The following is a 16727-nucleotide window of genomic DNA, read 5'->3' as shown; positions in this document are numbered from 1 at the left end:
ACATGAACACACCTGGTCAACAAGAACATGAACACACCTGGTCAACAAGAACATGAACACACCTGGTCAACAAGAACATGAACACACCTGGTCAACAAGAACATGAACACACCTGGTCAACAAGAACATGAACACACCTGGTCAACAAGAACATGAACACACCTGGTCAACAAGAACATGAACACACCTGGTCAACATGAACACACCTGGTCAACAAGAACATGAACACACCTGGTCAGCAAGAACATGAACACACCTGGTCAACAAGAACATGAACACACCTGGTCAACAAGAACATGAACACACCTGGTCAACATGAACACACCTGGTCAACAAGAACATGAACACACCTGGTCAACATGAACATGAACACACCTGGTCAACAAGAACATGAACACACCTGGTCAACAAGAACACACCTGGTCAACAAGAACATGAACACACCTGGTCAACAAGAACACACCTGGTCAACATGAACATGAACACACCTGGTCAACAAGAACATGAACACACCTGGTCAACAAGACATGAACACACCTGGTCAACAAGAACACACCTGGTCAACAAGACATGAACACACCTGGTCAACAAGAACATGAACACACCTGGTCAACAAGACATGAACACACCTGGTCAACAAGAACATGAACACACCTGGTCAACAAGACATGAACACACCTGGTCAACATGACATGAACACACCTGGTCAACATGAACATGAACACACCTGGTCAACAAGAACATGAACACACCTGGTCAACAAGACATGAACACACCTGGTCAACAAGAACATGAACACACCTGGTCAACAAGAACATGAACACACCTGGTCAACAAGAACACACCTGGTCAACATGAACACACCTGGTCAACATGAACATGAACACACCTGGTCATCAGTATACATTTAAGCCATTTGAAAATAGCCGATCTACAAGCAGTGTGTCACATTGCCACACATTGTGAGGAAGGAAGGGGGGGCGCACACACACACACACACACACACACACACACACACACACACACACACACACACACACACACACACACACACACACACACACACACACACACACACAGTAGAGATTGGCAGTTAAACATCAAACAAAACACAGATGTTCCCGTTGTAATCCAGAAGATGGCAGTATGACACCATGCAGTTATGTGATCACCAGGGCCTTCTGCACAGCTGCCCCCCAACTGTGGAATGCTCTCGCCAGTCAATGACTCTGCTTCGAGAGAAGACCTACCTTTTCAATAAGGCCTTCCCCCAAACACACTGACTTTATTCCCTGACCAATAACACTGTTCTTTTTTTAATGCTAAACTGTGTGCTTTTAATCTGTGTATTGTTATCTTTTTCTGTATTTTAGGGATTTTCTGCTTTTAATCTGTGTATTGTTATCTTTTTCTGAATTTTACCTGTAGCACTTTGAGATTCCGAGGAATGTAAAGTGCATTATAAATAAAATCCATTATTATTATTAATTATTATATTTATTATGGGGTTAGAGGAGCGCCCTTGTTTCCGAAAGGTTGCCGGTTTGATTCCCCGGACGGGCAGGAAAGATCTGTGTGGGGAAGTGATTGTCATCACTCACCCAACACCGCTGAAGTGCCCTTGAGCAAGGCACTGAACCCCCAACTGCTCCCCCTGGAGCTGCTCAGTGGCCGACAGTATCAGACTGTGGTTGTACTGCTCAGCTCCCAGGTTTTAATGTGTGTGTGTGCACGTGTGTGTGTGTGTGTGTGTGTGTGTGTGTGTGAGAGTGTGCACGTGTGTGTGTCCTATCTGTGTGTTTCTATGTGCAGGGCGTTGCTGAAAATGAGCACCTGTGCTCAGCTACTTCCCTGGGTAAATAAAAATAAATGATCACCTGCTGCGATGGGTATTCCCAGAAGGTTGTAGATCAGAGCGAACACAAAGTTGATCCTGATCCTCTGGACGGTCTTCTTCGACAGCTCGATGCTCGCCACCACGTCCAGGAGGTCGTTCTGAAAGAGAGGGAGAAAAAATAATAAGAGATGGATATATACCAAACAAACTATTCCACAACGTATTTGAAGAAACGTGTCGGATTCATATACGCAGGCCCTTCCTAAAACTACCATGCCCTTTTGATCACGGGGAATTTCGCGTACAGATTCCAAGCTTCTGGCCTGATTCTGGGAGGGGGGGGGGTCCCGGAACAACATATTTTCAGATGGGGGGGGTCGGCGGCCAAATACATATATTTTGGGGGTCCTAGTTTGAGAACCACCGACATAGAAACATGGACCGCTGCTCCGTTACCCGTATGAGGACCACGTCGGCGGCCTCGATGGCCACGTCGGTGCCCGTGCCGATGGCGATGCCCACGTCGGCGCGGGCCAGCGCGGGCGAGTCGTTGACGCCGTCGCCCACCATGGCCACGCGCAGGCCGCGCTCCTGCAGCTCCTGGACCTTCGCCACCTTGTGACTGGGCAGCACCTCGGCGAACACCTTCCTGATGCCAACCTGGGGGTTAGAGTTAGGGTTAGAACACCTTCCTGATGCCAACCTGGGGGTCAGGGTTAGGGTTAGAACACCTTCCTGATGCCAACCTGGGGGTCAGGGTTAGGGTTAGGGTTAGAACACCTTCCTGATGCCAACCTGGGGGTCAGGGTTAGGTTTAGGGTTAGAACACCTTCCTGATGCCAACCTGGGGGTCAGGGTTAGGGTTAGAACACCTTCCTGATGCCAACCTGGGGGTCAGGGTTAGGTTTAGGGTTAGAACACCTTCCTGATGCCAACCTGGGGGTCAGGGTTAGGGTTAGAACACCTTCCTGATGCCAACCTGGGGGTCAGGGTTAGGGTTAGAACACCTTCCTGATGCCAACCTGGGGGTCAGGGTTAGGGTTAGGGTTAGAACACCTTCCTGATGCCAACCTGGGGGTCAGGGTTAGGTTTAGGGTTAGAACACCTTCCTGATGCCAACCTGGGGGTCAGGGTTAGGGTTAGAACACCTTCCTGATGCCAACCTGGGGGTCAGGGTTAGGTTTAGGGTTAGAACACCTTCCTGATGCCAACCTGGGGGTCAGGGTTAGGGTTAGGGTTAGAACACCTTCCTGATGCCAACCTGGGGGTCAGGGTTAGGGTTAGAACACCTTCCTGATGCCAACCTGGGGGTTAGGGTTAGAACACCTTCCTGATGCCAACCTGGGGGTTAGGGTTAGGGTTAGAACACCTTCCTGATGCCAACCTGGGGGTCAGGGTTAGTGTCAGGGCCGGATCTGCCATATGGGCACTTTGGGCACGTGCCCAGGGGCCCTTGGGCACCAGGGGCCCCTCAAAAAAAAGAAAAAAAAATGCTTTTTTTTTTTTTTTCACAGAAAATGTCCCTGCTAATCCGAATGAAATAAATGATGTCTAAAAAGATTTGTGTTTTATTGTTGCATTTGTTGGTGAGAAGGGCAGCTGAAAAGTGTGTGTAAAGCAGCAACAATGCGCTAGATTGGCTGTCACTCTGGGGGGGGGGGGGGGGGTAGGCGACCGGAAAGTGGTGGGAAAAGGGAGCAGTGTAAATCGTTTTCAGCAGATTTCGGTTTAGTCTTAGTCTTTTTAGCTGATCTTAAACCACCAAACCTGAGACTTAGGATAGGTAGAAGCTCATTTAAATATACAGACTTAGGGTAGGTAGAAGCTCATTTAAATATACAGACTTAGGGTAGGTAGAAGCTCATTTAAATATACAGTAGGTAGAAGCTCATTTAAATATACATGGGTGGAGGATTGGAACAAAATCCCAAGGGAAATTTAATTTGCCCAGTCTTTGAACATTATTAAAAATATGTTGAAAAAGTGGCTGATGGGCAAGTTAGTATAGTGCTGTATTTATCTATTTACATCTATTTATTGTCTTTTGTTTATTGATCTATGACGGCCGGTTGTAAATGTCATTTGTATTGTAATGTTAGTACACATGTTCTTCTTATCATAATATGCTGTAACTATTTATTTATTTATTTGGATCACAATAAAATTAAGTCCTCTGACCTTTTTGTGCAATCCTGATAATTCTGTATACTGCTCTTCTATGAATTGTATCATTAATATATCAAATAAATCAAATCAAACAATAACACACCATTTAACACACAATAACACACCATTTAACACACAATAACACACCATTTAACACACAATAACACACCATTTAGTGTCCTATCATTAGTCTTCTGGAATTGTTTTGTCTTAGTCTAGTCTCAGACTATACTAAATATTAACAACCGTAGTCAGATCTACAACCTCACAATGTGTCGCTATGCGTATGAAATGACGTGTGTGCGTGTTTTACCTGAGCGGCGATAGCGTTGGCCGTGCGTCGGTTATCTCCGGTGATCATCACCACCTCTATGTTCATACTGTTGAGAGTGTGAACCGCTAGCGCCGACTCTGGCTTCACCGTGTCGGCGATGGCCAGCATGGCACACAGCGTTCCTAACGCGCACACACACACGCACACGCACACACACACGCACACGCACACGCACACACACACACAGTTAAAATATTATTTATTTGCGTTCACATTTAACGAGAAAATCATGAGCACAAACAGCATATGTAGATGCACAAACAATCATTTTGGATTTGTTTACAAACATTAGATGTTTGTTTACAAACATTAGATGTTCGTTTACAAAAAATGGGTTTGTTCACAAACATTATGGGTTCGTTTACAAACATTTAGGGATCGTTTACAAACAGATGACGTTTGTTTACACCATTTTGGGTTTGTTTACAAACGATGTAAAACTGTCCAATTGACACCTCTGTCTTCATGTCATGGACGACATCCACCGTCGTTGACTCGTGAATGTCGTTAGAGGCCGACCAGACTGACCGACTCTAATATTTATTCCGTATAAACATTTTTAATGGTCCCCGTGACGTCATGTGGGTCAACGCACGCACGTATGTACACACATGCACACACAGCTTTATACAGTGTACAGTACCATCAATAGCCACCAGGATGGCGGTCTGTCCTTTCTTCTCGTGGCTGCACATGGCCGCGTCCACGTCAGACCCGATGTGGTGACCGTTCCTCCTCATCCACTCTCTGTTCCCGATCAGGACGGCGTACGGCGTCGTCACACCTTAACACATTTAGACCAGAGATCAGATTCTATAAATGTTCTTCTACATCCTGACAGTTTTCTGAAAAAGCTATGTTTCTATGTCAGTGGTTCGGTGGCGCGCTACGAGCTTGTAGCTTGTAGCTACGATATCCGTTTTGTTTTCTAGACCACGTTGTTGCCAAGCCCTCCCGGTACCTCTGCCGTTGGACTATCTACACGTGTGTGCGTGGCGTGCATGCGTGTGTCAGTGTGTGCGTGCATGCGTGTGTCAGTGTGTGCGTGCATGCGTGTGTCAGTGTGTGCGTGCATGCGTGTGTCAGTGTGTGCGTGCATGCATGCGTGCCGTGCATGCGTGTGTGCGTGGCGTGCATGAGTGTGTGTGTGTGCGTGCTTGCGTGTGTCAGCCAGGTCTACCTTCCAGGTCAGACAGCAGGCTGCTCTCGTCCGTGGTGGCTCCCTGCAGGAGGAGACAGCGCCCCCCGGTGGTCGGCCGCTGCTGCTGCAGGAGCAGCTGGTCCACGTTGGACACCCTGCAGCTGATCCCACAGCCGGGGACGGCCTGGAAGTCCTGGCAGTACCCCAGCATGTCTGTACCCAGCTCCTGTTAGCATAGAGTTAGCATGTCTGTTAGCATGTCTGTACCTAGCTCCTGTTAGCATAGAGTTAGCATGTCTGTACCTAGCTCCTGTTAGCATAGAGTTAGCATAGCATGTCTGTACCTAGCTCCTGTTAGCATAGAGTTAGCATAGCATGTCTGTACCTAGCTTCTGTTAGCATAGAGTTAGCATGTCTGTTAGCATGTCTGTACCCAGCTCCTGTTTTTATAGAGTTACAGTTAACTGGAGGTCCTGGCAGTACCCCAACATGTCTGTACCCAGCTCCTATTAGCATAGAGTTAGCATAGCATGTCTGTACCTAGCTCCTATTAGCATAGAGTTAGCATAGCCTGTTAGTATAGCATGTCTGTACCTAGCTCCTGTTGTTATACAGTAAAGTTACAGTTAACTGGAGGTACTGGCAGTACCCCAGCATGTCTGTTGAGTGAGTGGTTGCACCACTCACCCACCCACCCACACACACACACATAGCTCCGTAAGGGAGTGAGTTGCACCGCTCAAACAAAGGCAAAGAAGTTTTATTAGGGATAAGGGCATTTATCGGTCTATAGTCTCACCATCTTGCAGTGTCTGGCCACGGCCATGCCCAGCGGGTGCTCGCTGCTGGCCTCGGCCGTGCCCACCAGCGCCAGGATCTTCCTGAGGGGCATGCGCGCCACCTCCCACAGCACCAGCACGCGCGTCACCCGCGGCACGCCAACCGTGATGGTGCCGGTCTTGTCGAACATCACCGCGCGGATCTGAAAGCGGTCGGACAAGTTAACCCATTCTGACCTGAGATCAGATTAAAAAAATGTCTTCTACATCCTGACAGTTTTCCATTCTGACCTGAGATCAGATTCTAAACATGTCTTCTACATCCTGACAGTTTTCCATTCTGACCTGAGATCAGATTCTAAAAATGTCTTCTACATCCTGACAGTTTCTGAAAAAGCTATGTTTCTATGTCAGTCGTTCTTCGATTTTTCAAAAATAGCAGACCTACAAGCTCATAGCGCGCCACTCGGTGGCACGCTATGAGCTTGTAGGTCTGCTATTTTTCAATAGCTAAAGCATAACATAATGCTAACACCAAAAGGGGTTCCCGCCCAAAATGGGTTAAGTTATTAAAACTAACAGTGGTGGAAAGTATAACTGATTCATTGATTGATTGAATACTTGAACACTTCTACACTAAAAGCATATCACCCAAATAAAGTCCTCGTGTTCTTGTTTTTGAAAACTTTAGTTACTAGTTACTTTATTATTATTACAAAACATACATTAACCACTTCAGCCCTATATACATTTACATTCTGCATATTCAGTACTTTCTACTTCTGGTACTTTAAGTACATTTTGACAGCAATACTTTTGTACTTTCATGCAAGTACATTTTGAATTCCGAACTTGTACTTGTAATGAAGTGTATTATATAAGTATAAGTATATTGCAGTCAGTGTTGATTTTGTCGAATAAAAGTAAGACGAAAAATGTTCGTCGACTACCATTTTTCACTGACGACATGGAAACTAAATAAAAACTAAGCTACGGTGACTAAAACTATGACTAAATATACACGCTTTTTTTGGCCATCGCTTTTTTCCATCGCTTTTTTCGCCATCGCTTTTTTTTGCCATCGCTTTTTTCGCCATCGCTTTTTTTTCGCCATCGCTTTTTAGCCATCGCTTTTTTCGCCATCGCTTTTTTTCCGCCATCGCTTTTTTCGCCATCGCTTTTTTTTTTGCCATCGCTTTTTTTCGCCATCGCTTTTTTCGCCATCGCTTTTTTTTTGCCATCGCTTTTTTCGCCATCGGTTTTTTTTCGCCATCGCTTTTTCGTCATCGCTTTTTTTCCGCCATCGCTTTTTTCGCCATCGCTTTTTTTTCGCCATCGCTTTTTCGCCATCGCTTTTTTTCGCCATCGCTTTTTTTTGCCATCGCTTTTTTGGCCATCGCTTTTTTTGGCCATCGCTTTTTTTTGGCCATCGCTTTTTTCCATCGCTTTTTTCGCCATCGCTTTTTTTCGCCATCGCTTTTTTTTTTTCCGCCATCGCTTTTTTTCGCCATCGCTTTTTTTCGCCATCGCTTTTTTGGCCATCGCTTTTTTTGGCCATCGCTTTTTTTGACCATCGCTTTTTCCTCCATCGCTTTTTCCTCCATCGCTTTTTTCGCCATCGCTTTTTTTCGCCATCGCTTTTTTCGCCATCGCTTTTTTCGCCATCGCTTTTTTTTTGCCATCGCTTTTTTCGCCATCGCTTTTTTTTGGCCATCGCTTTTTTGGCCATCGCTTTTTTTGGCCATCGCTTTTTTGGCCATCGCTTTTTTTTCGCCATCGCTTTTTCCATCGCTTTTTTTCACCATCGCTTTTTTCGACCATCGCTTTTTTCGCCATCGCTTTTTTTTCACCATCGCTTTTTTCGACCATCGCTTTTTTCGCCATCGCTTTTTTTCGCCATCGCTTTTTTGCCATCGCTTTTTCGCCATCGCTTTTTTCGCCATCGCTTTTTTTCCTCCATCGCTTTTTTCGCCATCGCTTTTTTCGCCATCGCTTTTTTTGGCCATCGCTTTTTTTGACCATCGCTTTTTTCGCCATCGCTTTTTTGCCATCGCTTTTTCGCCATCGCTTTTTTTTCGCCATCGCTTTTTTTCGCCATCGCTTTTTTGGCCATCGCTTTTTTTGGCCATCGCTTTTTTTGACCATCGCTTTTTTCGCCATCGCTTTTTCGCCATCGCTTTTTTTTGCCATCGCTTTTTTGGCCATCGCTTTTTTGGCCATCGCTTTTTTGGCCATTGCTTTTTTTGACCATCGCTTTTTTCGCCATCGCTTTTTTTTCGCCATCGCTTTTTTCGCCATCGCTTTTTTTTGCCATCGCTTTTTTGGCCATCGCTTTTTTTGGCCATCGCTTTTTTGGCCATCGCTTTTTTGGCCATCGCTTTTTTTGGCCATCGCTTTTTTGGCCATCGCTTTTTTGGCCATCGCTTTTTTTGGCCATCGCTTTTTTTGACCATCGCTTTTTTTTCGCCATCGCTTTTTTCGCCATCGCTTTTTTCGCCATCGCTTTTTTTTCGCCATCGCTTTTTTCGCCATCGCTTTTTTCGCCATCGCTTTTTTTTGCCATCGCTTTTTTCGCCATCGCTTTTTTCGCCATCGCTTTTTTTTTGCCATCGCTTTTTTCGCCATCGCTTTTTTTCCGCCATCGCTTTTTTTCGCCATCGCTTTTTTCGCCATCGCTTGTTTCGCCATCGCTTTTTTCGCCATCGCTTTTTTTGCCATCGCTTTTTTCGCCATCGCTTTTTTTCGGCATCGCTTTTTCCGCCATCGCTTTTTTTTCGCCATCGCTTTTTTCGCCATCGCTTTTTATCGCCATCGCTTTTTTTCGCCATCGCTTTTTTCGCCATCGCTTTTTTTTTCGCCATCGCTTTTTTCGCCATCGCTTTTTACCATCGCTTTTTTCGCCATCGCTTTTTTTTCGCCATCGCTTTTTTCCATCGCTTTTTTCGCCATCGCTTTTTTTGCCATCGCTTTTTTGGCCATCGCTTTTTTTGGCCATCGCTTTTTTTTGGCCATCGCTTTTTTTTGGCCATCGCTTTTTTTGGCCATCGCTTTTTTTTGGCCATCGCTTTTTTTTGGCCATCGCTTTTTTTGGCATCGCTCGCCATCGCTTTTTTCCGCCATCGCTTTTTTCGCCATCGCTTTTTTTCGCCATCGCTTTTTCCGCCATCGCTTTTTTTTCGCCATCGCTTTTTTCGCCATCGCTTTTTATCGCCATCGCTTTTTTCGCCATCGCTTTTTTTCGCCATCGCTTTTTCCGCCATGGCTATTTTTTCGCCATGGCTTTTTTCGCCATCGCTTTTTATCGCCATCGCTTTTTTCGCCATCGCTTTTTTTTGGCCATCGCTTTTTTGGCCATCGCTTTTTTGGCCATCGCTTTTTTTGGCCATTGCTTTTTTTTCGCCATCGCTTTTTTTGCCATCGCTTTTTTTTTCGCCATCGCTTTTTCCGCCATCGCTTTTTTCCATCGCTTTTTTCGCCATCGCTTTTTTCGCCATCGCTTTTTTTCCGCCATCGCTTGTTTCGCCATCGCTTTTTTTGCCATCGCTTTTTTTTGCCATCGCTTTTTTTGGCCATCGTTTTTTTTCGCCATCGCTTTTTATCGCCATCGCTTTTTTTCGCCATCGCTTTTTTTTGGCCATCGCTTTTTTCTCGCCATCGCTTTTTTCGCCATTGCTTTTTTTTCGCCATCGCTTTTTTTTCGCCATCGCTTTTTTTTCGCCATCGCTTTTTTCGCCATCGCTTTTTTCGCCATCGCTTTTTTTCCGCCATCGCTTTTTTCCATCGCTTTTTTCGCCATCGCTTTTTTTGCCATCGCTTTTTTTTCGCCATCTCTTTTTTTGCCATCGCTTTTTTCGCCATCGCTTTTTTTCGCCATCGCTTTTTTCGCCATCGCTTTTCGCCAACCCAGTAGTAGTTATACTTTCCACAGTGGTGGAAAGTATAACTGATTCATTGATTGATTGAATACTTGAACACTTCTACACTAAAAGGATATCACCCAAATAAAGTCCTGTTTTTGAAAACTTTAGTTACTTTGTAGATTTTATTATTATTATTATTATTACAAAACATACATTAACCACTTCAGCCCTACTGTATATACATTTACATTCTGCATATTCAGTACGTTCTACTTCTGGTACTTTAAGTACATTTTGATAGCAATACTTTTGTACTTTCATCAAGTACATTTTGAATTCCGAACTTGTACTTGTAATGAAGTGTATTATATAAGTGTAAGTATATTGCAGTCAGTGTTGATTTTGTCGAATAAAAGTAAGACGAAAAATGTACCATTTTTCACTGACGACATGGAAACTAAATAAAAACTAAGCTACGGTGACTAAAACTAAGACTAAATATACTGACAATTTTGTCAACAAATAAAAACTAGACTAAAATGTTAGGAAGGGACTAGTGGACAAGATATCCACTATAAGTCATAAGTAATTTTACAATAATTGGTTGGATGCTGAAAATTGTGAAAATAGCCGATCTACAAGCTCACAACGTGTCGCAACGCGACGCATTGTGAGCTGTAAAACTACACCGCCAAAATACATTTTTGACTAAAATCTTATTATATTTAGTCGACTAAAACTAGACTAACACTAAAACATTCCAGGTGACTAAAATGGGACTATACTAAAGCTAAATGAAAACTATTCAACAGACTATAATTATGACTAAAACTAAAATCTAAATTTACTGCCAAAAACAACATTTAGAACAGTGATGTCGGGGTGACCTATTGACCTTGTGAGCCGGGAACCCATTTTGGTGTTAGCATCATGTTATGCTTTAGCTATTGAAAAATAGCAGACCTACAAGCTCATAGCGCGCCACCGAGAGGCGCGCTACGAGCTTGTAGGTCTGCTATTTTTGAAAAATCGAAGAACGACTGACATTTTTTAGAATCTGATCTCAGGTCAGAATGGGTTATAATCAGACCAGTGTGTGTCCAGTGGAAACCTCGTATGAATCTGATCTCAGGTCAGAATGGGTTAAAACATTCAGAACAGTGACCTATTGACCTTGTGAGCCATCTCCAGAGGCTCGCCGCCTTTGATGAGGATCCCGTTCTGAGCGCCCACGCCGGTGCCCACCATGACGGCTGTGGGCGTGGCCAGGCCCAGCGAGCAGGGGCAGGCGATGGACAGCACCGTGATGGAGGTCTGGAAGGCGAAGCGCACGATGACGCCGGTCTGGGAGAGGTCGGGGTCGTAGCCCTGCAGCCAGAGCGACAAGACAAGACCGTCATGGTGTCATCATCGCCCATCAGGGCCGGATTAACACCTCTGAGGGCCCCTGGGCACTGAAGCTCGAAGGCCCCCCCCCCCCCCCTTCACCCGCGCGCAACATTTTTGCTGTTTTTTGGAGCCGTTTTGGGGCGGTTTTATGCCGTTATATTGGCCTATTTCCGGTCGCCTACCCCCCCCCCCCAGAGTGACAGCCAATCTAGCGCATTGTTGCTGCTTTACACACACAATTTGCACTTTTCAGCTGCCCTTCTCACCAACAAATGCAACAATAAAACACTAATCCTTTTAGGGACTGAGGGACTCACGGGGAAGATCTCCTTGACGATGTCGAAGTTGACGAAGCCGATGACGAGCCAGGCCATCAGCGTGAGCAGCGACACCACCACGATGAAGGGCACGAAGTAACTGCTGAGTCTGTCTGCGAACTGCTGGATCGGAGCCTGAGGATAGAATATATAACTATATAATATATAATACTATAATATGAACTGCTGGATGGGAGCCTGAGGATAGAATATATAACTATATAATATATAATACGATATATAATACTATAATATGAACTGCTGGATGGGAGCCTGAGGATAGAATATATAATATATAACTATATATAACTATATATAACTGCTGGATGGGAGCCTGAGGATAGAATATATAACTATATATAACTATATATAACTATATATAACTATATATAACTATATATAACTATATATAACTGCTGGATGGGAGCCTGAGGATAGAATATATAACTATATATAACTATATATAACTGCTGGATGGGAGCCTGAGGATAGAATATATAACTATATATAACTATATTAACTATATATAACTGCTGGATGGGAGCCTGAGGATAGAATATATAACTATATATAACTATATATAACTATATATAACTATATATAACTGCTGGATGGGAGCCTGAGGATAGAATATATAACTATATATAACTATATATAACTATATATAACTATATATAACTGCTGGATGGGAGCCTGAGGATAGAATATATAACTATATATAACTATATATAACTATATATAACTATATATAACTGCTGGATGGGAGCCTGAGGATAGAATATATAACTATATATAACTATATATAACTGCTGGATGGGAGCCTGAGGATAGAATATATAACTATATATAACTATATATAACTATATATAACTATATATAACTATATATAACTATATATAACTATATATAACTGCTGGATGGGAGCCTGAGGATAGAATATATAACTATATATAACTATATATAAATATATATAACTATATATAACTATATATAACTATATATAACTATATATAACTATATATAACTATAATATAACTATATATAACTGCTGGATGGGAGCCTGAGGATAGAATATATAACTATATATAACTATATATAATATATAACTATATATAACTATATATAACTATATATAACTATATATAACTATATATAACTGCTGGATGGGAGCCTGAGGATAGAATATATAACTATATATAACTATATATAACTGCTGGATGGGAGCCTGAGGATAGAATATATAATATATAATAGTTAATAGATCTACATCCACACGTTGTGAGCTTAACCCATTTAGGCCTGACGTCTAAACAAAAAAAAGTCTTCTAAATCTTGACAACTTTCTGAAATACCTCATGTTTCTAGGCCGATATCACTCAATATTTCATGTCAAGGACTCCAAAAATTATATGTAATTGGCCGCCGACCATTTCAATAGCTAAAGCATGACATGATGCCAACACCAAAATGGGTTCCCGTTCAGAATGGGATAATTATGACACCACATCAAAATGAAATATTCCCAATTGATTTTGATTGTCCATATAATAGGATATACATAACAAGCTTTGAAATATTTTTGTAATGATCATTAAACTCAGAGCAATAATTAACCCACCTAATCCCTCCCCAGTCATGAGTTAGGAGTTTGAATGAATGTACAATTATGTGCAGGATGTAAATTATCATGTCATTTGTATAGATGTGAATAGACTTAATTTAACTGAAATATTTCATTTCAAGAGAAAAACCTTCTCTCTCTCACACTAATGCCAGTGTGCCAACGTACCGTTGTAGTAGTTCACAAGTTCATAATAATGGTAGTTCATATATATCCACATGTTATGTGGCATAATGTTCATATAATATATGTTCATATAATAAAATAAAATAAAATATTTGTAAACGAATCCCAAATGTTTGTAAACAAATCCCAAATGTTTGTAAACAAATATCAAAGTGTTTGTAAACAAATCCCAAATGTTTGTAAACAAATCCCAAATGTTTGTAAACAAATATCAGAATGTTTGTAAACAAATATCAAATGTTTGTAAACAAATCCCAAATGTTTGTAAACAAATATCAGAATGTTTGTAAACAAATCCCAAATGTTTGTAAACAAATCCCAAATGTTTGTAAACAAATATCAGAATGTTTGTAAACAAATCCCAGAATGTTTGTAAACAAATCCCAAATGTCTGCAAACAAATCTCAAATGTTTGTAAACAAATCCCAAATGTTTGCAAACAAATCCCAAATGTCTGTAAACAAATATCGAAATGTTTGTAAACAAATCCCAAATGTTTGTAAACAAATATCAGAATGTTTGTAAACAAATCCCAAATGTTTGTAAACAAATATCAGAATGTTTGTAAACAAATCCCAAATGTTTGTAAACAAATCCCAAATGTTTGTAAACAAATATCAAAATGTCTGTAAACAAATATCAAAATGTCTGTAAACAAATCTCAAATGTTTGTAAACAAATCCCAAATGTTTGTAAACAAATATCAAAATGTCTGTAAACAAATCCCAAATGTTTGTAAGCAAATCCCAAATGTTTGTAAACAAATCCCAAATGTTTGTAAACAAATAGCAAAATGTCTGTAAACAAATATCAGAATGTTTGTAAACAAATCCCAGATGTTTGTGAACAAATATCAGAATGTTTGTAAACAAATCCCGAATGTTTGTAAACAAATATCAGAATGTTTGTAAACAAATCCCGAGTGTTTGTAAACAAATATCAGAATGTTTGTAAACAAATATCAGAATGTTTGTAAACAAATCCCAAATGTTTGTAAACAAATCCCAAATGTCTGTAAACAAATATCAAAATGTCTGCAAACAAATCCCAAATGTTTGTAAACAAATATCAGAATGATTGTAAACAAATCCCAAATGTTTGTAAACAAATATCAGAATGATTGTAAACAAAACCCAAATGTTTGTAAACAAATCCCAAATGTTTGTAAACAAATATCGGAATGTTTGTAAACAAATCCCAAATGTTTGTAAACAAATATCGGAATGTTTGTAAACAAATCCCAAATGTTTGTAAACAAATATCAGAATGTTTGTAAACAAATCCCAAATGTTTGTAAACAAATCCCAAATGTTTGTAAACAAATCCCAAATGTTTGTAAACAAATATCAGAATGTTTGTAAACAAATCCCAAATGTTTGTACACAAATATCAGACTGTTTGTAAACAAATCCCAAATGTTTGTAAACAAATCCCAAATGTTTGTAAACAAATATCAAAATGTCTGTAAACAAATCTCAAATGTTTGTAAACAAATCCCAAATGTTTGTAAACAAATATCAAAATGTCTGTAAACAAATCCCAAATGTTTGTAAACAAATCCCAGAATGTTTGTAAACAAATCCCAAATGTTTGTAAACAAATATCAGAATGTTTGTAAACAAATCCCAAATGTTTGTAAACAAATATCAGAATGTTTGTAAACAATTCCCAAATGTTTGTAAACAAATCCCAAATGTTTGTAAACAAATCCCAAATGTTTGTAAACAAATCCCAGATGTTTGTAAACAAATATCAGAATGTTTGTAAACAAATCACCAGTAGAGGGCGGTGTTTCTCACCTTGGAGGTCTGGGCTTCCTCCACCAGTCTGACGATCTGACAGAGGGTGGTGTCGGCTCCCACATGCGTGGCCTCCACCAGCAGAGAGCCGTGGGCGTTGATGGAGCCGGCCATGACGGAGCTGCCCACCTTCTTGCTGACCGGCATGGGCTCGCCTGGGGTGGAAATATGGTGCATTTATTTACAAAGAGTCTTTTATATAAAGCGCTGATTACGTTGACTGATTGATTGATTGATTGAAATCTTTATTAACAGTTTGTAGAATTTACAGTACATTTTAAGCACAAACTCAATACAAAGACTGTCAACTGTGAGTGGACGACCCAATTAAGCATTACACTTGTTTACAACAGGGTCCACATTGTTCAATTCATCAAACTGTGCGTTACATTCACCCATTCTCACACACACACACACACACCCATTCACATTCACATTCACATTCACACACACACACACACACACACACACACACACACACACACACACACACACACACACACACACACACACACACACACACACACACACACACACACACACACACACACACACACACACACACACACACACACACACACACACACACACACACGGCAGAGGGAACCATGCAAGGCACCAACCTGCACATCGGAAGCAATCAGGGGTTCAGAGTCTTGCTCAAGGACACTTGACTTCGACACTAACTCTGGGGGGGGAGCCCACAGGGATCGAACCAGCCACTCTCCCGGGCCACTCTACCCGCTGGGCCACTGCCGGCCCCGTGAAAACACAAGTCCAGGTGTGCCACCGACCGTGCCCCCCATAGACCGTGCCCCCCATACAAACACGACCGTGCCCCCCATACAAACACGACCGTGCCCCCCATACAAACACGACCGTGCCCCCCATACAAACACGACCGTGCCCCCCATACAAACACGACCGTGCCCCCCATACAAACACGACCGTGCCCCCCATACAAACACGGCAAGTCTGGTACCGTGTTGTACCGTTTGGGCCCTTGCGGGTCTTCGTCACGTATCAATAGACTTATCGATAGACGTATCGATAGACGTATCAATAGACGTATCGATAGACGTATCAATAGACTTATCGATAGACTTATCGATAGACGTATCGATAGACGTATCGATAGACGCATCGATAGACGTATCAATAGACTTATCGATAGACTTATCGATAGACGTATCGATAGACGTATCGATAGACGTATCAATAGACTTATCGATAGACTTATCGATAGACGTATCGATAGACGTATCGATAGACGCATCGATAGACGTATCGATAGACGT

The 16727-nt window shown here is 42.0% G+C and overlaps 1 protein-coding gene across 1 annotated transcript in view; it reads right to left on the bottom strand.

Annotated features, from left to right (window-relative positions):
• LOC310854035 (copper-transporting ATPase 2-like) overlaps window positions 1-16727 on the bottom strand; it is a gene marked incomplete at both ends in the record, with an annotated part of 47780 nt that overhangs the window by 4214 nt on the left and 26839 nt on the right. The window contains 9 exons of the mRNA XM_083758511.1: window positions 1878-1995; window positions 2294-2497; window positions 4317-4459; window positions 4981-5121; window positions 5518-5704; window positions 6278-6460; window positions 11291-11485; window positions 11824-11958; window positions 15430-15584. Coding sequence (XP_083614637.1) covers window positions 1878-1995; window positions 2294-2497; window positions 4317-4459; window positions 4981-5121; window positions 5518-5704; window positions 6278-6460; window positions 11291-11485; window positions 11824-11958; window positions 15430-15584 — 1461 coding nt within the window. The remainder of the gene's footprint in view (window positions 1-1877; window positions 1996-2293; window positions 2498-4316; window positions 4460-4980; window positions 5122-5517; window positions 5705-6277; window positions 6461-11290; window positions 11486-11823; window positions 11959-15429; window positions 15585-16727) is intronic.

This window comes from Protomyctophum parallelum (assembly GCF_964188405.1).
Source record: "Protomyctophum parallelum genome assembly, chromosome: 23".
Taxonomy (NCBI): domain Eukaryota; kingdom Metazoa; phylum Chordata; class Actinopteri; order Myctophiformes; family Myctophidae; genus Protomyctophum; species Protomyctophum parallelum.
The sequence above is the reverse complement of the archived record's forward strand: the minus strand, read 5'-3'. Positions and strand labels throughout refer to the sequence as shown.